Source organism: Sesamum indicum, linkage group LG10, assembly GCF_000512975.1.
Source record: "Sesamum indicum cultivar Zhongzhi No. 13 linkage group LG10, S_indicum_v1.0, whole genome shotgun sequence".
Classification (NCBI taxonomy): domain Eukaryota; kingdom Viridiplantae; phylum Streptophyta; class Magnoliopsida; order Lamiales; family Pedaliaceae; genus Sesamum; species Sesamum indicum.
The window spans coordinates 16,791,102-16,817,313 of NC_026154.1; the positions used below are offsets into that span (position 1 = coordinate 16,791,102).

General features: G+C 37.4%; 1 protein-coding gene and 4 long non-coding RNA genes across 5 annotated transcripts in view; 1 reads left to right on the forward strand and 4 right to left on the reverse strand.

Annotated features, from left to right (window-relative positions):
• Positions 2,935–4,486, forward strand: LOC110012670. The gene is made up of 2 exons (XM_020697054.1): positions 2,935–3,626; positions 4,058–4,486. The coding sequence occupies exons 1-2, from the start codon at positions 2,943–2,945 to the stop codon at positions 4,127–4,129; spliced, it is 756 nt and encodes a 251-aa protein (XP_020552713.1). The 5' UTR covers positions 2,935–2,942; the 3' UTR covers positions 4,130–4,486.
• LOC110012686 lies at positions 10,610–15,407 on the reverse strand. Its single transcript, XR_002287897.1, has 6 exons — positions 15,307–15,407; positions 11,872–11,942; positions 11,563–11,687; positions 11,370–11,478; positions 11,136–11,283; positions 10,610–11,023 (listed from the first exon to the last, which is right to left on the reverse strand). It is a non-coding gene; the product is annotated as an uncharacterized LOC110012686 (long non-coding RNA).
• On the reverse strand, positions 15,509–17,153 carry LOC110012687. Its single transcript, XR_002287898.1, has 7 exons — positions 16,803–17,153; positions 16,494–16,618; positions 16,298–16,406; positions 16,079–16,211; positions 15,887–15,966; positions 15,716–15,801; positions 15,509–15,611 (listed from the first exon to the last, which is right to left on the reverse strand). It is a non-coding gene; the product is annotated as an uncharacterized LOC110012687 (long non-coding RNA).
• Positions 20,312–25,055, reverse strand: LOC110012734. Its single transcript, XR_002287935.1, has 8 exons — positions 24,955–25,055; positions 21,621–21,691; positions 21,312–21,436; positions 21,119–21,227; positions 20,882–21,029; positions 20,690–20,769; positions 20,519–20,604; positions 20,312–20,414 (listed from the first exon to the last, which is right to left on the reverse strand). It is a non-coding gene; the product is annotated as an uncharacterized LOC110012734 (long non-coding RNA).
• LOC110012739 overlaps positions 25,481–26,212 on the reverse strand; it is a 3,665-nt gene continuing 2,933 nt past the window's right edge. The window contains exons 3-5 of the long non-coding RNA XR_002287947.1: positions 25,885–25,993; positions 25,651–25,798; positions 25,481–25,538 (exon numbers count right to left, since the gene is read on the reverse strand). This is a non-coding gene — a long non-coding RNA (uncharacterized LOC110012739). The remainder of the gene's footprint in view (positions 25,539–25,650; positions 25,799–25,884; positions 25,994–26,212) is intronic.

Sequence of the window (26,212 nt, forward strand, 5' to 3'; positions counted from 1 at the left end):
TGGGCTTAAGAGGTAAGTATCGCGTGTTTTCTGCGATTTCTGCGCAGGCTGGGAAGAGTTATTTTTCTGAATTTCGTGAGGTATTTGCTGAGTTTGGTTTGGTAGCTTATTGTGGTTGGCGGAGTTTGGTTTGGGTTTGCCCATTCGTCGGATTCTATGCGAAATTAGTCGGAATTTCTGCGCTTTTTTGGTCGGATTTTTCACTACTTCTTGCAGCGAATTGTTGCTGTTTTTTGCTGCTGGTGCTAGCTGCGTATTGTTGCTGTTGATCTTGGTTTTGGTGCTAGCTGCGTATTGTTGCTGTTGATCTTGGTTTTTGAGGCTGTTTGGAGTGTTTCGGATTTGCTGCCATTTCTGTCAATTTTTTCACTGTTTCTGCGATTAGCGGGTTCTGCAAATTTCGCTGTTTCGTCGGATTCTTGTTCTGGGTTGCTGGATTATTGCTTTTCTGCGGATTTCGTTGATTTGTTGCTGGATTTGTAATTGATTTGCCGTTGGAGTTGCCGGAGTCTGGGATTGATCACTGCTGCTGCATTTTCGCGGCTGCTGCTGCACGTTCACTGCTGTGAATTTTCTGCTGCGGTCTTGCGGAATTTTGCTGCTGTTTCTGCTGTTTGCTCGTCGGACTTCTGCGTTTTCTCTGTTGCGTTCTTGATAAATTTTGTTGCTGTTCGTTAGTCGGATTTCAGCGAATTTTCTGCTGCGTTCGCTGAATTTTGCTGCTGTTAGTTCGACGGATTTCTGCGTATTTTCTGCTGCGTTCTTGCTGAATTTTGCTGCGGTTCGTTAGTCGGATATCAGTGAAATTTTCTGCCGCTTTCTTGTTGATTTTTTACTGCGGTTCTTCTGCGTATATCCTGCTGCATTCTTGCTGATTTTTGCTGCTGATTTGTTGCTGAAATTTGATGAATTTTGCTGCTGCGCTGTTCTTACACGGTTGTTGCTGCAATTTCGCTGTGAATTGGTGCCATTTTTCTGTATTTGCTCGTCTGAATTCCGTCGGATTCTGCGGATTTTCTGCTGCGCTGTTTGCTGTTTTTTACTGCTGTAATTCGTCGGATTTCTGCAATTTCTCTGCTGTTGTTTCTTGCTGCGCATTGTTTGCTGAATTTCGTCAGATTTTGTGTTGTTGGTCATCGGAGTTTTTGACGAGGTTTGGGCTGTTGACTGGCGGCTGACTGTGTATTGGTAGTATGTCTGCTACGGCAGGGGGTTTGTCGCCCCCGATGCGGTCTTATCGTGATGCGGTTGCTGGTGCAGCTGTGCGTCCTCCACCGCCACCGGTATCTTTTGAGACATCTTCATTCCGCCCGATGGGTGTTCTGTCTCGGGATCAGGGAATGAAGGTGCTGAGGTTTTCGTCCGATGAAATTTCTCGATTATCCCTACCATTTCGTTATGCCTTGGTAGTATCTACGGCAGGGGGTTTGTCGCCCCCGATGCGGTCTTATCGTGATGCGGTTGCTGGTGCAGCTGTGCGTCCTCCACCGCCACGCCAATCTTTTGAGACATCTTCATTCCGCCCGATGGGTGTTCTGTCTCGGGATCAGGGAATGAAGGTGCTGAGGTTTTCGTCCGATGAAATTTCTCGATTATCCCTACCATTTCGTTATGCCTTGGTAGGGAAATTCTCGCATGGATATCCATCCATGCAAAATCTTCGACGCTGGATGCTGGCCCAAGGATTTCGTGGGGATTTCTCTGTTGGGGCCATTAATGTCCGGCATGTCTTCATCAAATTTGCATTGGAGGAGGATTATACTAAACTCTGGATTAAATCTACTTGGTTTGTAGAAGGATTTCCTATGCGTGTCTTTAAATGGACACCCACATTTAATCCAAGGGAAGAGTCGCCTATTGTTCCAGTGTGGGTTCGCTTGCCAGAGTTGCCAATCCAGTTTTTTGATCGGGAGGCATTATTTAGCATTGCCCATCTGCTGGGGACACCTCTCAGGACGGATGTATCTACAGCGACTTTGGTACGACCTAGTGTGGCACGGGTTTGCGTTGAGATTAACTTACTTGAGCCACTACAGACGGAAATCGGGCTCGGGATTGGGACAGAAGTGATCATCCAGCCTGTAATTTACGAGCGACTGCCTAAGTATTGTGGGGCTTGCAAGCACTTAGGACATGATGAAGATGAGTGCTATGAGAAGCACAGATCAAAGGCCCCACCAGTTAGGCCTGCTAATAAAGATGATTCTTCGCCGCCTATCCCTGATCAGGAGGATCTTCGGGTGAAATTGGATGCATTGCGGGCTCAAAAGAATTTGAGAGATCGCCGTAAAGGTAAGCGTGTGGCTTTTGATGATGGTGCGGCCCAGTCTCGCCTTGGGGCTAGTACTAGTGGCTCTAAGGAGGCGGAGGGTGAATTGCAGGAAGCTGCACCTCAAAAAGACGAGTCCAAAACAGAGGTGGATGAAGTGGTGCACTTGCCGGAAGATGAGGATGATGGGATGGTGAAAGATAGTCATGTCACAAAAGTGGTTGACTCACATGCTACACTGACAGATGAGCGCCATTCTAGGAATGGGAAGGAGACGGCGGTTCCGGAGGTACTGCCAAAGGTTCCTGAGTTGGGAGAGTCTGGTCCATCTGACACGAGGCCAGACGATGAGCAGGTAGATACATGTGTTGTGCCAGCATCCCAGACAGCGAGTTTGCCTTGCGAGCTGCCAGGTTGTGTGGTAAATACATCAGATCACGAGTTGCCTAACTGTGCTGCAGTGACAGATGATGAGGCTTTAGGCCAGACGGGGGAGGGCGTTATTCAGATGGATGAGGAGGATGTCTCTAGGAGGTTGGCACGCCATCGGCGAGGTCGGTCCATGGGAGACGCACCTACAGATCATTCTGCTTCGCCAGATCGTGGGAAGGCAGTCTCCCCGCCCCGTAGGATCGTCACGAGGAGTACTATACGATCTACTCTCCTTTGATCGATGAAAGGATTATTTTGGAACGTTCGGGGAATTGGAAATGATCCTACACAGAGGGTCTTGAATCGGGTCAGAAAACAACATCACCTTGATTTCTTGGCGATCATGGAGCCTATGATCTCCCTTGAGGGAAGGTTTATGGCGAGGCGGCTGGGATTTAAGGAGGTGGTTTCGAATTGTGTGAATCAAATATGGTTTTTCTGGGGACCGGAGGTACAGTGTCGGGTTTTGATCGATCATGAGCAGTTTCTGCACCTCCATTTGGAATCAAATAAGTGGCCGAAACCGTTTTTCGTTACAGCGATATATGCTAAATGTGATATGGTGGAGCGGCGAGATCTTTGGGCTGGCCTTCGGTTGGTTTCGGTTGGCTCTTCGCCTTGGATTGTGGGAGGGGATTTCAATACTGTCCTCTGCCCAGAGGAACGGTCGGGGGGCGCTGCCCCGAGTGGTATCGCAATGTCTGATTTCCATGACATGATTGCGGACTGTGCCCTTACAGATGCCGGTTATACTGGGAGCCCTTACACCTGGTATAGTCGTTGGTTGCGGCAACGTCTAGATCGGGTCCTGGTGACTGATAGTTGGATGGACGTATTTTCGAAAACACAAGTTACTCATCTTGAGCTCTCCAAATCGGATCATCGTGGATTATTGGTTGTTGCAGAGACTATTGTGACGCAAAAGGCATCATCTTTTCGGTTTAAAAATTACTAAAAAAATATAGGTTTAAAATATTATAAATTTTATGGCCAGAAATAGTTATTGATAGAAAAAATATCAATTATACATCTATGTTAATACCCGACTTGCAAAAATTATGTAATAATATATTATTTTTTAAAAGAAATTATTTATTAAAATTTTATTTTGATTCGAGTAGTAGCATGTCCTTTTTGATCATTTTATCAATAAAAGATCTAATAACGCCAAATACCTTAATATTTTATAAAATATGAAAATATCTGATGAGCTTTAATATTTTATTTTATCCAAACGATTTGAGAACTTATTTTTAAAAAATAAAGTCCAATATTTATAAGCTCGTAAAATATCTTTTTAAATAATCGGATCATCGTGGATTATTGGTTGTTGCAGAGACTATTGTGACGCAAAAGGCATCATCTTTTCGGTTTCAACACATGTGGATCACGCATCCGGGATTTCTTGAGGTTGTTCGTCGGAATTGACAATACCCAACGATCGGGAGTGGTATGGTTCGCCTTCAGCAGAAATTGACTCGCTTGAAGCACTGTCTGAAGGAATGGAACAGAACAGTCTTTGGGAATGTGTTTGATAGGGTTGCAGCGGCGGAGCGAGATCTCAAGGAGGCTGATGAGGCATATGATATTAATCCTTGTGATCGCACGCTTGTGGAGCGGAGTCGGTGCTCGGCAGTGTTGGTTCGGGTGTTGACCCAAGAGGAGGCATTTTGGAAACAAAAGGCCGGGATCAAATGGGCTAAAGATGGGGAGCGAAACACGAGATACTTCCACTCTTTAGTTCAGAAGAGGAGGTTTCGTGGCACGATCTTTGAGATATAGCATGAGGGCGAGGTTTTAACTGATCCGGTAGAAATTAAGAGATCGACGGCTTCTTTCTTTGAGCAGCTCCTATCCGCAGAGCCAGCGTTTCCCGACGAGATGGATCGAGATTGCCTAGAGGATGGCTTGACAGATGAGGACAGGTGTTTCTTGTGTGCCATGCCGACGATGGCAGAGGTTCAGGAGGCAGTTTTCTGCATTGAGCCGGAGAGTGTTGCAGGACCAGATGGATTTGGGGCGATTTTCTATCATACCTGCTGGGATCTCGTCTCAGAGGATGTTTTCTGTGCAGTATCTGAGTTTTTTCGTGGTATAGCTATGCCGAAGAGTTTCACAGCTACTACCATCTCTCTTATTCCAAAGACCGCCAGCCTAGTTTCTTGGAGTGAGTATCGGCCGATAAGTTTATGTAATGTTACGAATAAGATCTGCACGAAGTTAATGTCTATCAGACTTGGGCATGTCTTGCCGAAGGTGCTATCCCCATCCCAGAGTGGGTTTGTCCCGGGACGATTGTTGAGTGATAATGTCCTTTTGGCGCAAGAATTAGTTCACTCATTGGAGTCGCGCCGGTCGGAGGCGAATGTTATTTTTAAGCTTGATATGGCCAAGGCTTATGATCGGGTTAACTGGGAGTTCCTCTTTCAAGTCTTGCGACTAAAGGGTTTCCCGCAGCATTGGATTAACTTGGTGGCTAATGCTGTATCAAACTGTTGGTTCTCAGTCCTAGTGAATGGAGAGCACGCTGGATTCTTTCATTCGACACGCGGCTTGCGGCAGGGGGATCCATTATCCCCGGCGTTATTTGTGCTTGCTGCAGATTACTTATCTCAGGGACTGAATAGGCTTTTTGTGGCGCACCCAACGATGTATTACCAATCACCGGGTCGGGTTCGGGTATCTCACCTAGCATATGCCGATGATATGATGATCTTTACTAACATCTGCAGGCAGCACATGGAATTGCTCCGTGATTTTCTCCACGCATATGAGCGAGTGTCCGGACAGCGGATAAATAGCGCAAAGAGTTCTTTTATTCTGAGCCGAAAGGTACCATCGTCACAATTGCAAGAGGTACAATACGTTATGGGTTACCAGCTAAAATATCTCCCAGTCACATATTTGGGTGTCCCTCTATACAAGGGTAATCGGAAGGCATGTTTGTTTGATTCGCTCATTTCCAGAATACGTGACATGCTACAGGGGTGGGCAATGACGAATCTATCCCATGGAGGGAGGCTAGCCTTGATTCGAAGTGTGTTGCAGGCTATGCCTTTACATCTGCTTCAAGTAATCCATCCACCTAAATCTGTCTTGATAACCATTGAGCGCATATTCAATGGTTTCTTTTGGGGCTCATATAATGGCCGCCGGCATATTCATTGGTGTTCATGGGATAAGATGTGTAAACCAGTAGCAGAAGGTGGTTTGGGTATTCGGAGTTTGGCGGAGTATGTTAGGGCTTTTTCGTTGAAACTTTGGTGGCGATTTAGGCTTAAATCATCCTTGTGGTCCGAGTACTTGCATGATCGCTATTGTAGGGCTCTTCACCCTACTCATGTGCCGTATAATCGCAATCATTCCTCTGTTTGGCATCGCTTATGTCGGATCAGGGATGTGGCAGAACCTCTAATCTTCTGGACTTTGGGCCAAGGCGCAGTATCTTTCTGGCATGATAATTGGTTTGGTGAGAAGCCTCTAGCCCAGCTCGTTCGAGGGGCCCCTGACACTATGGAGCCGGTATGTTATTACTGGCATGAGGGAGAATGGAATGTTCCCAAAATTTTCAGGATAGTCCCGCCACAGATCGCGCATATTATCTGCCGAATTCCTATTGCAGCGGGACAGAGGGACAGAATTGTGTGGACTGCGACGAGTAATGGGACGTTATCCACAGCATCGGCATGGGAGGCCATTCGAGTGGCGTCTCCTCGGCGGCAACTCTTTACAGATATATGGCACCGATCCTTGAGGCCAACGGTGTCGGTCTTTTTGTGGCGGCTTTTCCAGGATTGGATCCCAGTGGATGAACGCATGAAGCGAAAGGGCTTTAGTTTCGCATCAAAATGCCAATGTTGCGAGGCAGAGGAGAGCATCTCTCATCTCTTTGTAGAAGGGGAAGTTGTTCGGGAAGTGTGGCTGCACTTTGCTAATGTCTTTGGGCTTCAGCTGTGTGAAACCGGGGACCTGGTTAATCTGGTGCATTTTTGGCGATACTCTACCCCGTTTCACTCGGATTTGCGCTCTACGTGTTTGGCGATACTCTACCCCGTTTCACTCGGATTTGCATATTCGCACTTTGGTCCCATTTTTGATCCTATGGTCTACTTGGACGCAGCGCAATGCTGCAAAATATCATGGGGCACATTTTACAGCCACGGGCACCATATTGGAGGTTCAGCGCCACCTCCGCACGTTGTATGCAGCTCGGATCATGAAGAGCATACAATGGAAGGGTGACTTGCACCGGGCATTGGCTATGGGATTCTGCTTCAGGCCGATAGTGCCTCAGGCACCCAGAGTGGTGCATTGGAGTACCCCCTCTCCGGCGTGGTTCAAACTTAATTCGGATGGGTCATCGCTCGGAAATCCCGGGCCGGCAGCAGCGGCAGGCATTATTCGGGATGCAGATGGACAGGTGCGTTTGGCATACCAGTTTGCTTTGGGCACAGCCACTAGTGTGGTCTCAGAGCTTACTACTGTCTGGCGAGGTTTAGAGCTAGCTCGAGCACACAGTTTAGCACCTATAGTGGTTGAGGTGGATGCTACAGTTGTTCTCCAACTCTTACGGTCTAGGACATCTGGGATATGGGAGGTGCAGCATTTGATCATGCGCATTGTGCAGCTCCAGCAAGAATTAGGATCGAACGTACGACATATTTTTCGAGAGGCTAATGGAGCGGCTGATCATCTTGCGAAGGATGCCGCTTCTCGCCAGTTGACTCGAGTTATGTATCAGGAGGACATTACGGGAGTACTGCGAGGCATTATCCGACATGATAAAATGGGCACTCCATACCTTCGCCGGTGAGCTTGAGATCGGGCATTGGGGAGAGATTGGTGAGCGCACTACGGAGTTGTACTAGTGGGATGGGCATGTCTACAGGCCAATTCTACTTGCTTTCTAGGCTCAATAGAGTTGTGTTGTATTTTTTTAGTGTTAATCACTAATGTTGCACATAGATTAGAATTTTCTTTGACTGTAAAGGGAGTAAGTACTCCTTGTTTACCGCTTTTCAATTGTACACTCTATAATTTTTCGAGTTAATAATCCCAAAAAAAAAAAAAAAAAAAAAAGGTATCCCTCTCTAGTTGATAGAACGATCCCCTCTCGAAAGAAGAAGACAAGGGTTCCTACTCTACGAAGGAGTTGAAGGCGTCCCTCCTCCTTAGAGTGGGGAGACTGAATGATGGGTATGGCTCACGAGTTACAGTCCAAGAACGAGTTAAAAGGCCCAATACTCTACTCTTTGAGCACGGCTATTACGACGAAGGGAACATGGCTCATAGAGCCCAATGATCGCGGACGAAGTACCAACAATTGGCCCTACCCCTACATACACGTCACTCTCTGACCCACGTGGCATACACTTGGACCCTCCACGTATGCCCCCTTGACCATCATGGAGTAGGCGTGGCAAGAAGGTTTCCCTCAAGAACTCGGACTCTTGCATTCAGCAGACTCCTTGCGGACTGGGAGTTCTCTTCCCCCTCGGACTCTCTCCCTCACCTAAATAATAATTCCAACAACATGATCCCTAAAAAAGAAGACTTGATCATGTTTTATCTCAACTAATTTTATCTATTCATCGCAGGAATAGGAGGCACTATCGTTCCTTAGTGAAGGAAGATATTCCTCTATAAATAAAAGGATTCATCGACACCTTCATCAGACAGAACTTTGGCTCTCACTTTGCTGTGTTTCGATTACTTTGACAAGCACGACTTATTCTTATTTCCATCATTATGCTTTATTCTTTTAAGCGTTTTTTATTGTTTAGAATCATTATTCTTCAAATCAACTAACTTGGGCGTCAGAGTGCTAATGCTTTATTTTGTAGGTCTCTCTTTTTCCAATTCTTTCTCAGGTAATTCAGGCCCATCGTTCAAGTTCAAATCTATTAGACCCATGCTAAAATTACACGCATCACTATTATAAAAGAAAACTCTATTATCGTACTAATTTTTTAATACCCAAATTTATCCCTTAATTTATTTTTTTTCAAAACAAAATAAAATTGGGTTCCTTAATTTAATTTATCCCTTAATTTATTTTTTATCCCTTAAAACAAAATTGGGTCAGAACAGTAATTTACCCTTTAATTTATTTTTTTTCAACCCACTACTCCATAATTCTCTCACTCATTCTCCATATTTTTTTCACACAGACTTTTTTATATTTAATATACCTATTGATGCGTTCAAGAAACGTACGGGACCAATTGATATGAACTATGCTCAAATCTTGAGCTAAAGTGAATGCAAATCCTGAAGGAAGGACCTGCAAAAAAAACGTTACCACTCCGACGCCCAAGTTAGTATTGAATTTAGAAGAAAAATAATCATAAGAAATAAAATGTAATGAAAAATCATGATAGAGTAAGTAATTTCGTGAGAGAAATCGTGCTAAGAGTGTAATTTGAATGCTATAGTAAGAATAAAGAGTGGTTTTCCAAATTTTGGAGGGAGTCAGCGTAGAGGGATTGAAGGTGTCCCTATTGATGGACTGAACGTATCCCTGTTGGTGGACTGAAGGTGTCCCTGTTGAAGGGTGCTGAAATGAGAAATTGAAATAAAAACAAAGATTTCGTGAGTAAAATATAGCAAAAGCACGAGTTGAGAGTTACAACGAAATAGCAAGACAATTTTCAGCTTCTTGAAAATTTGTCTGTTAGGGGGATGCTGCCTGTATTTATAGAAAAGAAGTCCCTCTTTGTAGAGACTCTGTTTGTGAGCTGCATTTCAGAAAAAGAAGGCAAGAATCTAGGGATAAGGCACGATCTTATCTTCCTCCTCGACTTGAGTAGCATATCTTTTGTTGGGGGATAACTCATTTTACATGAGAACTCCTACTTCTGTAAGGAGTTCTTTCTAGGTCAAGGAGTACAACTTCTTGGGAGCATTATTCTTTTTCTGGATGGGCTTAGAAGGTAGGTTTGAAGTCCAGTAGGCCTTATACCAGGCCTCCTTCTTGGGCCAAACTGGACTTCCCTCTTGGGTTGAACCTGGTGTACTGAGCTTCCCTCTTAGAATGAGCCTAGTCAATTTTCAGCGGGTCGTCTACATAATGTGAGCCTCCTAGGATGTTACAGACCTCTCGTTTCTTTCTTCTTTTTGAATTGTTTGAGCCTCTTTAGGTCAACGTATTTTTATGCACATTACCTACAATTAGAATTATATTTTTCCTTTCACCTTACCACTTTTTTTTCTTTTCACAAACTTCTTTATTTTTTCTCAACTCACTGCATTTGTATCGTTTCACTTGAGGCTATATATGTATTTAAGATTAATCAAAATACATAATTTAAACACAATAATTAATGTATATTAATTATTTTGGAAAAAATACATTTACACCTCTTGGGATGTAGTGTAATATTTTTTAAGGGGTGTTTGTGTAAGTTTTGCATTTAAATAAGGAGTGTAATTATAATTATAATTATAACTTCTTGGGATGTAGCTGTGATTTTATAAAAATAAGATATTATGTATTTTGACCTAATTTCAAGAAGTGACAATATTATTTACCATAATATTTTTTTTATCGTGATTTTTTTATTTGTCCACGCATCATGTGGACTGCTAGTTTAATAAAATACTTATATAGAACTCATGATCATATAAATATTATTCCATCAATTCTATTATATTATTAAAGATATTTTTGAGTGACTCATAGAAACATAAACATTGAAACTCATTTAGGACCCATAATTTATAAAATTTATTTAAATAAATTATATTACATCTATATTAAGAAGTGTTAAACCTACTCTAATCTAGAATTAAATGGGTTGGGCTCGAACTACGACTCTCCACCCATATTGCCAACCTTAGACATAAGCGCTAGTTTGGGCCAGAATAAATTATTTGGAGGACATAATAAACAAATTAATGATGGATAGATTGATTTAAGTGTTATTTTGATGGAATATATGACAGGCAACAATTAATGGGAATATGTGTTCTGCTGAAAAATTATGTAATAAAAATATGAAATACATTTTTTACCTTAAATTATCCCTTTAATTCAATTTAATTAAGACAAAATGGCTGTCCAAAGTAACAAGTCAAAGTCCACCAATCTTGCATGTTGTCAGCGGCCCGATGTGAAGCAGCCCGTTTTCATTTCCCTTAGTTCAACCCAAACACTACCAGAAAGAAGATGACCGTTGGGAAGTTTAGGCCCATCAGATAATCTGGCCCAAGTCCAATCCAACAAGTGCGAACTTTGCGGCTTACATGCCATTTCGTGTCCACAAACCCTGAATATTTCATTAAAGCATGCTTCAGCAGCTTTACGAACATGTGCTGATTTATCTGGGGAAAGTTAACCATAAAATATCATGATAAAATTGAAATAGAGTTGCATGCCAACCAGCGAAAACTCTAGAAGACAAGTTTAACTTTGCTGGAGAAAATACCGTCATACCAGATGTATAGAGTTTCAGCAGATGTATCGCATCAGGAAAATCAAAATCGGACAGTCCAGCTAGTTGTCTTGACAACCAGTCAAAAGGATCGTTGCGCCCTTACCCACCAAACTTAGTGTCCTTGAGAGCAGCAGTTACATAAGGGACCTATAGGGAAGAAAAAGCAACAAGGTTAACAATACATGAAACAAGGATGCGAGGAAAAAGAAATTCTGAAGTGAACTACTGTTCACCTTTTTGTCAAGATGGCCAGCAGCAAGCCAAGAGTCTAAAGTAAACAAAGTGCACTCTCGCATTTGCTTTTCATTGTCGCCAAGGCATTTCATAACATCTGAAAGAATTCTGTGCATGAACCACATCAATGTAAATCAACTAACCAAACTTAAACAGAGACAAAATGAAAACTATTTCTGAGAAAAAATGAACCTTGCTTGACTCCTCAACCGGTTGTCTCATTGCAGATGTAAGAGCACCAATTGTAAACAATGTTGCTATCATCCAATTTTTGTTGGTGTCGTGTAAATGACTTTTAAGAGCTCCAAATAACTATCCTGGAAGCATGCAAACAAGTTAAAACGAGTTTTTCTACCCATTAAGGTTCATGTTCCAAACAATGTTGTTTCTAGCTTCACAGAAGTCCATACAGTTTGAGGAAAATGCAATAAATTTTATGAGAATTCAATTAAGGAAAAGAGAAATTCATATTGTTGTATCTGAAATTAGCACTAAATTTACCTTTAATCCAATATTTAGCTTTCCCATGAATTGGTTCCGCACTCATTTGGGATAATACAATGTGCAAGTATCTGAAGAAAAAAACAGCCACATAATACTGCAAAATTAATAACCTTGCTATCTCCAAAGTGAAAGGAGTTGTGCTAAAATAGGCTCTTTTTTTCAGATAAAATAAATATAAATGCAAGGAGTTGTGGCATAGAGTTAAAAAGATTTGCACCATTAGCAGAAAAGGTGAATTGTTTTGAAATTTCTCCTTTTGGCACATTAGGAGACAGAGCTCCAAATTCCATCAAAGAGCATGACCATGATGCTAGGTTCGATTATAAAATGTACACAAAGTGAAGAACAAGAAAAGCGCATTTTCAAGAGAGCTTAAATCCAAGTATCTAGAAGTGCTGAAATTACATGGGCATAGACAAAACCTGATAGTGATGAACACAGGACGCATCAGGGACTGAGAGGTGGATTTAACAATAGAATCAAGAAACGGAAAACTCAAAAATCGTTACCAACAAGAAACGATCAAGAATCACAAACCACCACCAACAATTACAATCTAACTAGAAACAAAAGATCAAATCCAAAAACCAAGTTCCAATAATTACGTCAAATTGCACAACACCCATAAAAACAAAAGAAACCTCAATCAGAATAAAATTCCAAAATGTTACAGAACAGTCAATTACAAAAAACCAACAGTCACGAACAATCATAAGACAAACTCATGATGACAAAAAGAATTAGAAGACAAACCACAATCACAAAAACAATCACAAACAACCGATAACCACATAAACTAATTAGAAGATAAAAGATCTAATCCAAGAAACAAGTTCGAACAATTAAGTCAAATTGCACCAAAGCCCACAACAAATCAAAAAACTTAACAAACCCACAAACAAAAACAATCAAATATTCACAATACAATCAGTCACATAAACAATAAAAATCCAGAAATCACACAAGAGTCATAAAAAAACCCACAATCACAGTCAATCAAAAAGACGAACCACAATCACAAGTCAAATTACACTACAAGCAGCACAAATACAATGAGAAACACAATCACATTAACAATTAGAATAAAATCTCACTAATCACAGAACAATCAATGAGAAAAAAAAACCCAATACAAAAGAATCACACCCAGAAAACTAACCAAATATTGGAAAATCAATCACACTATATTAACCCAAAAAAATTAATAATGACAATCACAAAGAAATGACCAAGAAACTAATTTAAATATCATACGAGTTGCACCACAAGCCACAATTACAAAATTAATAACAAAACAAAATTAGAACAAATTTTCAAGAAACTAAAAAATTCAAGAATCATAACCGATAAAATACATGGAGAATCACAAACAACATTCTACAGTCACAAACTAATTAGAAACAAACTATAAAATCCAAGAAACAAGTTCGAAAAATTAAGACAAACTACACCAAAAACAATCAAATAATCACAATACAAACAATCACATAAACAATAAAAATCCAGAAATTACACAACAGTCATAAATAAAACCCACAATCACAGTCAATCACAAAGACAAACCATAATCACAAGTCAAATTACACTACAAGCACCACAAAATACAATGTGAACACAAGCAGCAAAATCACATAAACGATTAGAATAAAATCTCACTAATTACAGAGCAATCAATGAGAAAGAAACTCACAATCACAAAACTAATTACTAAAATTCCATTAGAACATCAAAAGAATCAAACGCCCGGAAAACTAACCAAATATTGGAACATCAATCAGACTATATCAACCCTAAAAAATGAATAAGACAAACTAACGATGACAAAAAGAATTAGAAGACAAACCACAATCACAAAAACAATCACAAACAACCGATAATCACATAAACTAATTAGAAGATAAAAGATCTAATACGAGAAATAAGTTCGAACAATTAAGTCAAATTGCACCAAAGCCCACAACAAATCAAGAAACTTAACAAACCCACAAACAAAATCAACCAAATAATCATAATACAAACAGTCACATGAACAATAAAAATCCAGAAATCACACAAGAGTCATAAAAAAAAACCCACAATCACACTCAATCAGAAAGACAAACCACAATCACACGTCAAATTACATAACAAGTAGCACAAATACAATGAGAACACAAACAGCAAAATCACATAAACAATTAGAATAAAATCCCACTAATCACACAACAATCAATGAGAAAAAAAACCCACAATCACAAACTTATTACTGAAATTCCATTAGAACATCAAATGAATCAAACACGCAGAAAACTAGCCAAATATTGGAACATCACATCATTTGCACCACAAGTCCACAGTTACAAAACTAATTACTCAAGAAACTAAAAATCCAACAATCATAACCGATAAAAAACATGGAGCATCACAAACAACAATCCACAATCACAAACTAATTAGAAACAAACTATCAAATGCAACAAACAAGTTCGAAAAATTAAGACAAAATACAACAAAATCAATCTCACAAAAACAATCCACAATCACAAACTAATTAGAAACAAACGATCAAATTCAACAAACAAGTTCGAAAAATTAACACAAACTACACCAAAATCAATCTCACAAAAACAATCAAATAATCACAATACAAACAATCACATAAACAATAAAAATCCAGAAATCACACAACAGTCATAAAAAAAATCCACAATCACAGTTAATCACAAAGACAAATCACACGTCAAATTATACTACAAGCACCACAAATACAATGAGAACACAAACAGCACAATAACATAAATAATTAGGATAAAATCTCACTAATCACAGAACAGTCAATGAGGAAAAAACCCACAATCACAAAATTAATTACAAGACAAAATTAAAACAAATTTTCAAGAAACTAAAAATTCAAGAATCATAACACAAACAACATTCCACAATCACAAACTAATTAGAAAAAAACGATCAAATCCAAGAAACAAGTTTTAAAAATTAAGACAAACTACACCAAAACCCACAATAAATCACAGAAACAAAACAAACCCACACAACCATACAATACAAAAAAAAAACAATTAGAACACCAAACGCACAAACACGTAAATATTCTGAATAAACCCAACAAATAACAAACCAATCAGAAAAACCCACAATCACGAACAATCAAAAGGAAAAAAGAATCAGAAGACATTAATGCCACAAAATTAAACAAAAAAAAAACATCAAGCATAACAACCAAAAAAATGTCACACCAAAGGCACAAACACGTAAATAATCTGAATAAACCCAACAAACAACAACCCAATCAGAAAAACCCACGATCACGAACAATCAAAAGGAAAAGAGAACCAGAAGACATCAATGCCACAAAATTAAACAAAAAAAAAAACATCAAGCATAACAACCAAAAAAAAGTCATACCTTGTATGTCAAGTGCCGAATTTATCGTACCTTGTTTGAGTCCTTCACATTCAGAAAAGCATTTGACTGACTGTTGATGTCGTGAACAGACACGATCAATCTTGTCTTGCTCCTTTGGTAGGACCACCTCTCTACAGGAACAAGATATATTGATCAAAATATATGCCATGATTCAAAAATTAAGCAATCCACATGAAAACGTAGTGAACAACATGCAACTGTTTTCCCTTGCCTTGATGAAAATGCACGATCACCATAAGCATTTGATTTTCCAACCTTTGAGATGGTTTTGGATGTTATGGCTGCTGAAATCAATCTACCAGATTCGAAGTTTTCTGCGAACCAACATGCAGCCATGAAATTCAGATTTGCAAGACAAAAAAACCCTTTCATCTTTTCAATACGAGTTTTCTCGAGTTAGGGCACAAAATAGAATTACCTGAAAACCCTATAGAGTTTCAATTGTTCCACAACAATAACAATAGCTAAAGCAGAACCTTGTACATTTTTCAAATTTTTTGTCACCTACAAGAGGAACAAATTAGATCAAATTATGATCCCTAGGGAATTCTAGAAATCTCTAACAAAGCTTCAGAACTTTGCTGCTTACATGCCATTTCGAGTCCACAAACCCTGAATATTTCTCATTAAAGCATGCTTCAGCAGCTTTACGAACATGTGCTGATTCATCTGTGGAAAGTTAACCATAAAATATCATGAGAAAATTGAAACAGAGGTGCATGCCAACCAGTGAAAACTCTAGAGGACAAGTTTAACTTTGCTGGAGAAAATACCGTCATACCAGATGTATAGGGTTTTAGAGGAAAATCAAAATCGGACAGTCCAGCAAGTTGTCTTGACAACCAGTCAAAAGGATCGTTGCGCCCTTACCCACCAAACTTACTGTCCTTGAGAACAGCAGTTACATAAGGGACCTATAGGGAAGAAAAAGCAACAAGGTTAACAATACATGAAACAAGGATGCGAGGAAAAAGAAATTCTGAAGTGAACTACTGTTCACCTTTTTGTCAAGATGGCCAGCAACAAGCCAAGAGTCTAAAGTAAACAAAGTGCACTCTCGCATTTGCTTTTCATTGTCGCCAAGGCATTTCATAACATCTGAAAGAATTCTGTGCATGAACCACATCAATGTAAATCAACTAACCAAACTTAAACAGAGACAAAATGAAAATAGACTATTTCTGAGAAAAATGAACCTTGCTTGACTCCTCAACCGGTTGTCTCATTGCAGATGTGAGAGCACCAATTGTAAACAATGTTGCTATCATCCATTTTTTGTTGGTGTCGTGTAAATGACTTTTAAGAGCTCCAAATAACTATCCTGGAAGCATGCAAACAAGTTAAAACGAGTTTTCCTACCCATTAAGGTTCATGTTCCAAACAATGTTGTTTCTAGCTTCACAGAAGTCCATACAGTTTGAGGAATATGCAATAAATTTTATGAGAATTCAATTAAGGAAAAGAGAAATTCATATTGTTGTACCTGAAATTAGCACTAAATTTACCTTTAATCCAATATTTAGCTTTCCCATAAATTGGTTCCGCAATCATTTGGGATAATACAATGTGCAAGTATCTGAAGAAAAAAACAGCCACATAATACTGCAAAATTAATAACCTTGCTATCTCCAAAGTGAAAGGAGTTGTGCTAAAATAGGCTCTTTTTTTCAGATAAAATAAATATAAATGCAAGGAGTTGTGGCATAGAGTTAAAAAGATTTGCACCATTAGCAGAAAAGGTGAATTGTTTTGAAATTTCTCCTTTTGGCACATTAGGAGACAGAGCTCCAAATTCCATCAAAGAGCATGACCATGATGCTAGGTTCGATTATAAAATGTACACAAAGTGAAGAACAAGAAAAGCGCATTTTCAAAAGAGCTTAAATCCAAGTATCTAGAAGTGCTGAAATTACATGGGCATAGACAAAACCTGATAGTGATGAACACAGGACGCATCAGGGACTGAGAGGTGGATTTAACAATAGAATAGAATCACGGAAAACTCAAAAATCGTTACCAACAAGAAACGATCAAGAATCACAAACCACCACCAACAATTACAATCTAACTAGAAACAAAAGATCAAATCCAAAAACCAAGTTCCAATAATTATGTCAAATTGCACAACACCCACAAAAACAAAAGAAACCTCAATCAGAATAAAATTCCAAAATGTTACAGAACAGTCAATTACAAAAAACCAATAGTCACGAACAATCATAAGACAAACTCATGATGACAAAAAGAATTAGAAGACAAACCACAATCACAAAAACAATCACAAACAACCGATAACCACATAAACTAATTAGAAGATGAAAGATCTAATCCAAGAAACAAGTTCGAACAATTAAGTCAAATTGCACCAAAACCCCAACAAATCAAGAAACTTAACAAACCCACAAACAAAAACAATCAAATATTCACAATACAATGAGTCACATAAACAATAAAAATCCAGAAATCACATAAGAGTCATAAATAAACCCACAATCACAGTCAATCAGAAAGACGAACCACAATCACAAGTCAAATTACACTACAAGCAGCACAAATACAATGAGAACACAATCACATTAACAATTAGAATAAAATCTCACTAATCACAGAACAATCAATGAGAAAAAAAAACCCACAATCACAAAACTAATTACTGAAATACCATTAGAATATCAAAAGAATCACACCCAGAAAACTAACCAAATATTGGAAAATCAATCACACTATATTAACCCAAAAAAATTAACAATGACAATCACAAAGAAATGACCAAGAAACTAATTCAAATATCATACGAGTTGCACCACAAGCCACAATTACAAAATTAATTACAAAACAAAATTAGAACAAATTTTCAAGAAACTAAAAAATTCAAGAATCATAAACTATAAAATACATGGAGAATCACAAACAACATTCTACAGTCACAAACTAATTAGAAACAAACGATAAAATCCAAGAAACAAGTTCGAAAAATTAAGACAAACTACACCTAAAAAACAATCAAATCATCACAATACAAACAATCACATAAACAATAAAAATCCAGAAATTACACAACAGTCATAAATAAAACCCACAATCACAGTCAATCACAAAGACAAACCACAATCACAAGTCAAATTACACTACAAGCACCACAAAATACAATGTGAACACAAGCAGCAAAATCACATAAACGATTAGAATAAAATCTCACTAATTACAGAGCAATCAATGAGAAAGAAACCCACAATCAGAAAACTAATTACTAAAATTCCATTAGAACATCAAAAGAATCAAACGCCCGGAAAACTAACCAAATATTGGAACATCAATCAGACTATATCAACCCTAAAAAATGAATAAGACAAACTAACGATGACAAAAAGAATTAGAAGACAAACCACAATCACAAAAACAATCACAAACGACCGATAATCACATAAACTAATTAGAAGATAAAAGATCTAATACGAGAAATAAGTTCGAACAATTAAGTCAAATTGCACCAAAGCCCACAACAAATCAAGAAACTTAACAAACCCACAAACAAAAACAACCAAATAATCATAATACAAACAGTCACATGAACAATAAAAATCCAGAAATCACACAAAAGTCATAAAAAAAACCCACAATCACACTCAATGAGAAAGGCAAACCACAATCACACGTCAAATTACACAACAAGCAGCACAAATACAATGAGAACACAAACAGCAAAATCACATAAACAATTAGAATAAAATCCCACTAATCACACAACAATCAATGAGAAAAAAACCCACAATCACAAACTAATTACTGAAATTCCATTAGAACATCAAATAAATCAAACACCCAGAAAACTAGCCAAATATTGGAACATCACATCAGTTGCACCACAAGTCCACAGTTACAAAACTAATTACTCAATAAACTAAAAATCCAACAATCATAACCGATAAAAAACATGGAGAATCACAAACAGCATTCCACAATCACAAACTAATTAGAAACAAACTATCAAATCCAACAAACAAGTTCGAAAAATTAAGACAAACTACACCAAAATCAATCTCACAAAAACAATCCACAATCACAAACTAATGAGAAACAAATGATCAAATCCAACAAACAAGTTCGAAAAATTAAGACAAACTACACCAAAATCAATCTCACAAAAACAATCAAATAATCACAATACAAACAATCACAGAAACAATAAAAATCCAGAAAGCACACAACAGTCATAAAAAAAATCCACAATCACACTTAATCACAAAGACAAACCACAATCACAGGTCAAATTATACTACAAGCACCACAATTACAATGAGAACACAAACAGCACAATCACATAAATAATTAGGATAAAATCTCACTAATCACACAACAGTCAATGAGGAAAAAACCCACAATCACAAAATTAATTACAAGACAAAATTAAAACAAATTTTCAAGAAACTAAAAATTCAAGAATCATAACACAAACAACATTCCACAATCACAAACTAATTAGACATAAACGATCAAATCCAAGAAACAAGTTTGAAAAATTAAGATAAACTACACCAAAACCCACAATAAATCATGGAAACAAAACAAACCCACACAACCATACAATACAAAAAAAAAAAACAATTAGAACACCAAACGCACAAACACGTAAATATTCTGAATAAACCCAACAAATAACAACCCAATCAGAAAAACCCACGATCACGAACAATCAAAAGGAAAAGAGAACCAGAAGACATCAATGCCACAAAATTAAACAAAAAAAAAACATCAAGCATAACAACCAAAAAAAAGTCATACCTTGTATGTCAAGTGCCGAATTTATCGTACCTTGTTTGAGTCCTTCACATTCAGAAAAGCATTTGACTGACTGTTGATGTCGTGAACAGACACGATCAATCTTGTCTTGCTCCTTTGGTAGGACCACCTCTCTACAGGAACAAGATATATTGATCAAAATATATGCCATGATTCAAAAATTAAGCAATCCACATGAAAACGTAGTGAACAACATGCAACTGTTTTCCCTTGCCTTGATGAAAATGCACGATCACCATAAGCATTTGATTTTCCAACCTTTGAGATGGTTTTGGATGTTATGGCTGCTGAAATCAATCTACCAGATTCGAAGTTTTCTGCGAACCAACATGCAGCCATGAAATTCAGATTTGCAAGACAAAAAAACCCTTTCATCTTTTCAATACGAGTTTTCTCGAGTTAGGGCACAAAATAGAATTACCTGAAAACCCTATAGAGTTTCAATTGTTCCACAACAATAACAATAGCAAAAGCAGAACCTTGTACATTTTTCAAATTTTTTGTCACCTACAAGAGGAACAAATTAGATCAAATTATGATCCCTAGGGAATTCAAGAAATCTCTAACAAAGCTTCAGAACTTTGCTGCTTACATGCCATTTCGAGTCCACAAACCCTGAATATTTCTCATTAAAGCATGCTTCAGCAGCTTTACGAACATGTGCTGATTTATCTGGGGAAAGTTAACCATAAAATATCATGAGAAAATTGAAACAGAGGTGCATGCAAACCAGTGAAAACTCTAGAGGGCAAGTTTAACTTTGCTGGAGAAAATACCGTCATACCAGATGTATAGGGTTTTAGCAGATGTATAGCATCAGGAAAATCAAAATCGGACAGTCCAGAAAGTTGTCTTGACAACCAGTCAAAAGGATCGTTGCGCCCTTACCCACCAAACTTAGTGTCCTTGAGAGCAGCAGTTACATAAGGGACCTATAGGGAAGAAAAAGCAACAAGGTTAACAATACATGAAACAACAAGGATGTGAGGAAAAAGAAATTCTGAAGTGAACTACTGTTCACCTTTTTGTCAAGATGGCCAGCAGCAAGCCAAGAGTCTAAAGTAATCAAAGTGCACTCTCGCATTTGCTTTTCATTGTCGCCAAGGCATTTCATAACATCTGAAAGAATTCTGTGCATGAACCACATCAATGTAAATCAACTAACCAAACTTAAACAGAGACAAAATGAAAACTATTTCTTAGAAAAAATGAACCTTGCTTGACTCCTCAACCGGTTGTCTCATTGCAGATGTAAGAGCACCAATTGTAAACAATGTTGCTATCATCCAATTTTTGTTGGTGTCGTGTAAATGACTTTTAAGAGCTCCAAATAACTATCCTGGAAGCATGCAAACAAGTTAAAACGAGTTTTTCTACCCATTAAGGTTCATGTTCCAAACAATGTTGTTTCTAGCTTCACAGAAGTCCATACAGTTTGAGGAAAATGCAATAAATTTTATGAGAATTCAATTAAGGAAAAGAGAAATTCATATTGTTGTATCTGAAATTAGCACTAAATTTACCTTTAATCCAATATTTAGCTTTCCCATGAATTGGTTCCGCACTCATTTGGGATAATACAATGTGCAAGTATCTGAAGAAAAAAACAGCCACATAATACTACAAAATTAATAACCTTGCTATCTCCAAAGTGAAAGGAGTTGTGCTAAAATAGGCTCTTTTTTTTCAGATAAAATAAATATAAATGCAAGGAGTTGTGGCACAGAGTTAGAAAGATTTGCACCATTAGCAGAAAAGGTGAATTGTTTTGAAATTTCTCCTTTTGGCACATTAGGAGACAGAGCTCCAAATTCCATCAAAGAGCATGACCATGATGCTAGGTTCGATTATAAAATGTACACAAAGTGAAGAACAAGAAAAGCGCATTTTCAAAAGAGCTTAAATCCAAGTACCTAGAAGTGCTGAAATTACATGGGCATAGACAAAACCTGATAGTGATGAACACAGGACGCATCAGGGACTGAGAGGTGGATTTAACAATAGAATCAAGAAACGGAAAACTCAAAAATCGTTACCAACAAGAAACGATCAAGAATCACAAACCACCACCAACAATTACAATCTAACTAGAAACAAAAGATCAAATCCAAAAACCAAGTTCCAATAATTACGTCAAATTGCACAACACCCACAAAAACAAAAGAAACCTCAATCAGAATAAAATTCCAAAATGTTACAGAACAGTCAATTACAAAAAACCAACAGTCACGAACATTCATAAGACAAACTCATGATGACAAAAAGAATTAGAAGACAAACCACAATCACAAAAACAATCACAAACAACCGATAACCACATAAACTAATTAGAAGATAAAAGATCTAATCCAAGAAACAAGTTCGAACAATTAAGTCAAATTGCACCAAAGCCCACAACAAATCAAGAAACTTAACAAACCCACAAACAAAAACAATCAAATATTCACAATACAATCAGTCACATAAACAATAAAAATCCAGAAATCACACAAGAGTCATAAAATAACCCACAATCACAGTCAATCAGAAAGACGAACCACAATCACAAGTCAAATTACACTACAAGCAGCACAAATACAATGAGAACACAATCACATTAACATTTAGAATAAAATCTCACTAATCACAGAACAATCAATGAGAAAAAAAAACCCACAATCACAAAACTAATTACTGAAATACCATTAGAATACAAAAGAATCACACCCAGAAAACTAACCAAATATTGGAAAATCAATCACACTATATTAACCCAAAAAAATTAATAATGACAATCACAAAGAAATGACCAAGAAACTAATTTAAATATCATACGAGTTGCACCACAAGCCACAATTACAAAATTAATAACAAAACAAAATCAATTACAAAATTAATTACAAAACAAAATTAGAACAAATTTTCAAGAAACTAAAAAATTCAAGAATCATAACCGATAAAATACATGGAGAATCACAAACAACATTCTACAGTCACAAACTAATTAGAAACAAACGATAAAATCCAAGAAACAAGTTCGAAAAATTAAGACAAACTACACCTAAAACAATCAAATCATCACAATACAAACAATCACATAAACAATAAAAATCCAGAAATTACACAACAGTCATAAATAAAACCCACAATCACAGTCAATCACAAAGACAAACCACAATCACAAGTCAAATTACACTACAAGCACCACAAAATACAATGTGAACACAAGCAGCAAAATCACATAAACGATTAGAATAAAATCTCACTAATTACAGAGCAATCAATGAGAAAGAAACCCACAATCAGAAAACTAATTACTAAAATTCCATTAGAACATCAAAAGAATCAAACGCCCGGAAAACTAACCAAATATTGGAACATCAATCAGACTATATCAACCCTAAAAAATGAATAAGACAAACTAACGATGACAAAAAGAGTTAGAAGACAAACCACAATCACAAAAACAATCACAAACGACCGATAATCACATAAACTAATTAGAAGATAAAAGATCTAATATGAGAAATAAGTTCAAACAATTAAGTCAAATTGCACCAAAGCCCACAACAAATCAAGAAACTTAACAAACCCACAAACAAAAACAACCAAATAATCATAATACAAACAGTCACATGAACAATAAAAATCCAGAAATCACACAAGAGTCATCAAAAAAAACCCACAATCACACTCAATCAAAAAGACAAACCACAATCACACGTCAAATTACATAACAAGTAGCACAAATACAATGAGAACACAAACAGCAAAATCACATAAACAATTAGAATAAAATCCCACTAATCACACGACAATCAATGAGAAAAAAAACCCACAATCACAAACTTATTACTGAAATTCCATTAGAACATCAAATGAATCAAACACGCAGAAAACTAGCCAAATATTGGAACATCACATCATTTGCACCACAAGTCCACAGTTACAAAACTAATTACTCAAGAACATAAAAATCCAACAATCATAACCGATAAAAAACATGGAGCATCACAAACAACAGTCCACAATCACAAACTAATTAGAAACAAACTATCAAATGCAACAAACAAGTTCGAAAAATTAAGACAAAATACACCAAAATCAATCTCACAAAAACAATCCACAATCACAAACTAATTAGAAACAAACGATCAAATCCAACAAACAAGTTCGAAAAATTAAGACAAACTACACCAAAATCAATCTCACAAAAACAATCAAATAATCACAATACAAACAATCACATAAACAATAAAAATCCAGAAATCACACAACAGTCATAAAAAAAATCCACAATCACACTTAATCACAAAGACAAACCACAATCACAGGTCAAATTATACTACAAGCACCACAAATACAATGAGAACACAAACAGCACAATCACATAAATAATTAGGATAAAATCTCACTAATCACAGAACAGGTGAGGAAAAAACCCACAATCACAAAATTAATTACAAGACAAAATTAAAACAAATTTTCAAGAAACTAAAAATTCAAGAATCATAACACAAACAACATTCCACAATCACAAACTAATTAGAAATAAACGATCAAATCCAAGAAACAAGTTTGAAAAATTAAGACAAACTACACCAAAACCCACGATAAATCACATAAACAAAACAAACCCACACAACCATACAATACAAAAAATAAAACAATTAGAACACCAAACGCACAAACACGTAAATATTCTGAATAAACCCAACAGATAACAACCCAATCAGAAAAACCCACAATAACGATCAATCAAAAGGAAAAGAGAACCAGAAGACATCAATGCCACAAAATTAAACAAAAAAAAAAACATCAAGCATAACAACCAAAAAAAAGTCATACCTTGTATGTCAAGTGCCGAATTTATCATACCTTGTTTGAGTCCTTCACATTCAGAAAAGCATTTGACTGACTGTTGATGTCGTGAACAGACACGATCAATCTTGTCTTGCTCCTTTGGTAGGACCACCTCTCTACAGGAACAAGATATATTGATCAAAATATATGCCATGATTCAAAAATTAAGCAATCCACATGAAAACGTAGTGAACAACATGCAACTGTTTTCCCTTGCCTTGATGAAAATGCACGATCACCATAAGCATTTGATTTTCCAACCTTTGAGATGGTTTTGGATGTTATGGCTGCTGAAATCAATCTATCAGATTCGAAGTTTTCTGCGAACCAACATGCAGCCATGAAATTCAGATTTGCAAGACAGAAAAACCCTTTCATCTTTTCAATAGGAGTTTACTCGAGTTAGGGCACAAAATAGAATTACCTGAAAACCCTATAGAGTTTCAATTGTTCCACAACAATAACAACCCTAGGGAATTCAAGAAATCTCTAACAAAGCTTCAGAACTTTGCTGCTTACATGCCATTTCGAGTCCACATACCCTGAATATTTCTCATTAAAGCATGCTTCAGCAGCTTTACGAACATGTGCTGATTTATCTGGGGAAAGTTAACCATAAAATATCATGAGAAAATTGAAACAGAGGTGCATGCAAACCAGTGAAAACTCTAGAGGGCAAGTTTAACTTTGCTGGAGAAAATACCGTCATACCAGATGTATAGGGTTTTAGCAGATGTATAGCATCAGGAAAATCAAAATCGGACAGTCCAGCAAGTTGTCTTGACAACCAGTCAAAAGGATCGTTGCGCCCTTACCCACCAAACTTAGTGTCCTTGAGAGCAGCAGTTACATAAGGGACCTATAGGGAAGAAAAAGCAACAAGGTTAACAATACATGAAACAAGGATGCGAGGAAAAAGAAATTCTGAAGTGAACTACTGTTCACCTTTTTGTCAAGATGGCCAGCAGCAAGCCAAGAGTCTAAAGTAAACAAAGTGCACTCTCGCATTTGCTTTTCATTGTCGCCAAGGCATTTCATAACATCTGAAATAATTCTGTGCATGAACCACATCAATGTAAATCAACTAATGATAACTCTGCAATTATAATGATTTTATAGCAATTTAATCTTCCTTTTTAAGCCAAAATATTCCTAATTATGTGATTTTATTGCATATTCAGCAAAAAGGAAGATTACAAGGACGTTTCTGCAAAATTGACAAAGTGCGCCCACGCTTAATGGAGTAGTCAACTCGGGATAAGGATAAGCACGA

Bases quoted from the DNA above. Each gene is read 5' to 3' on its own strand.
- LOC110012670 (XM_020697054.1), top strand. From the start codon at position 2,943: ATGAAAGGATTATTTTGGAACGTTCGGGGAATTGGAAATGATCCTACA. The intron at 3,627-4,057 runs GCATCATCTTTT...GTGACGCAAAAG, and splicing joins AGACTATTGTGACGCAAAAG to GCATCATCTTTTCGGTTTCA.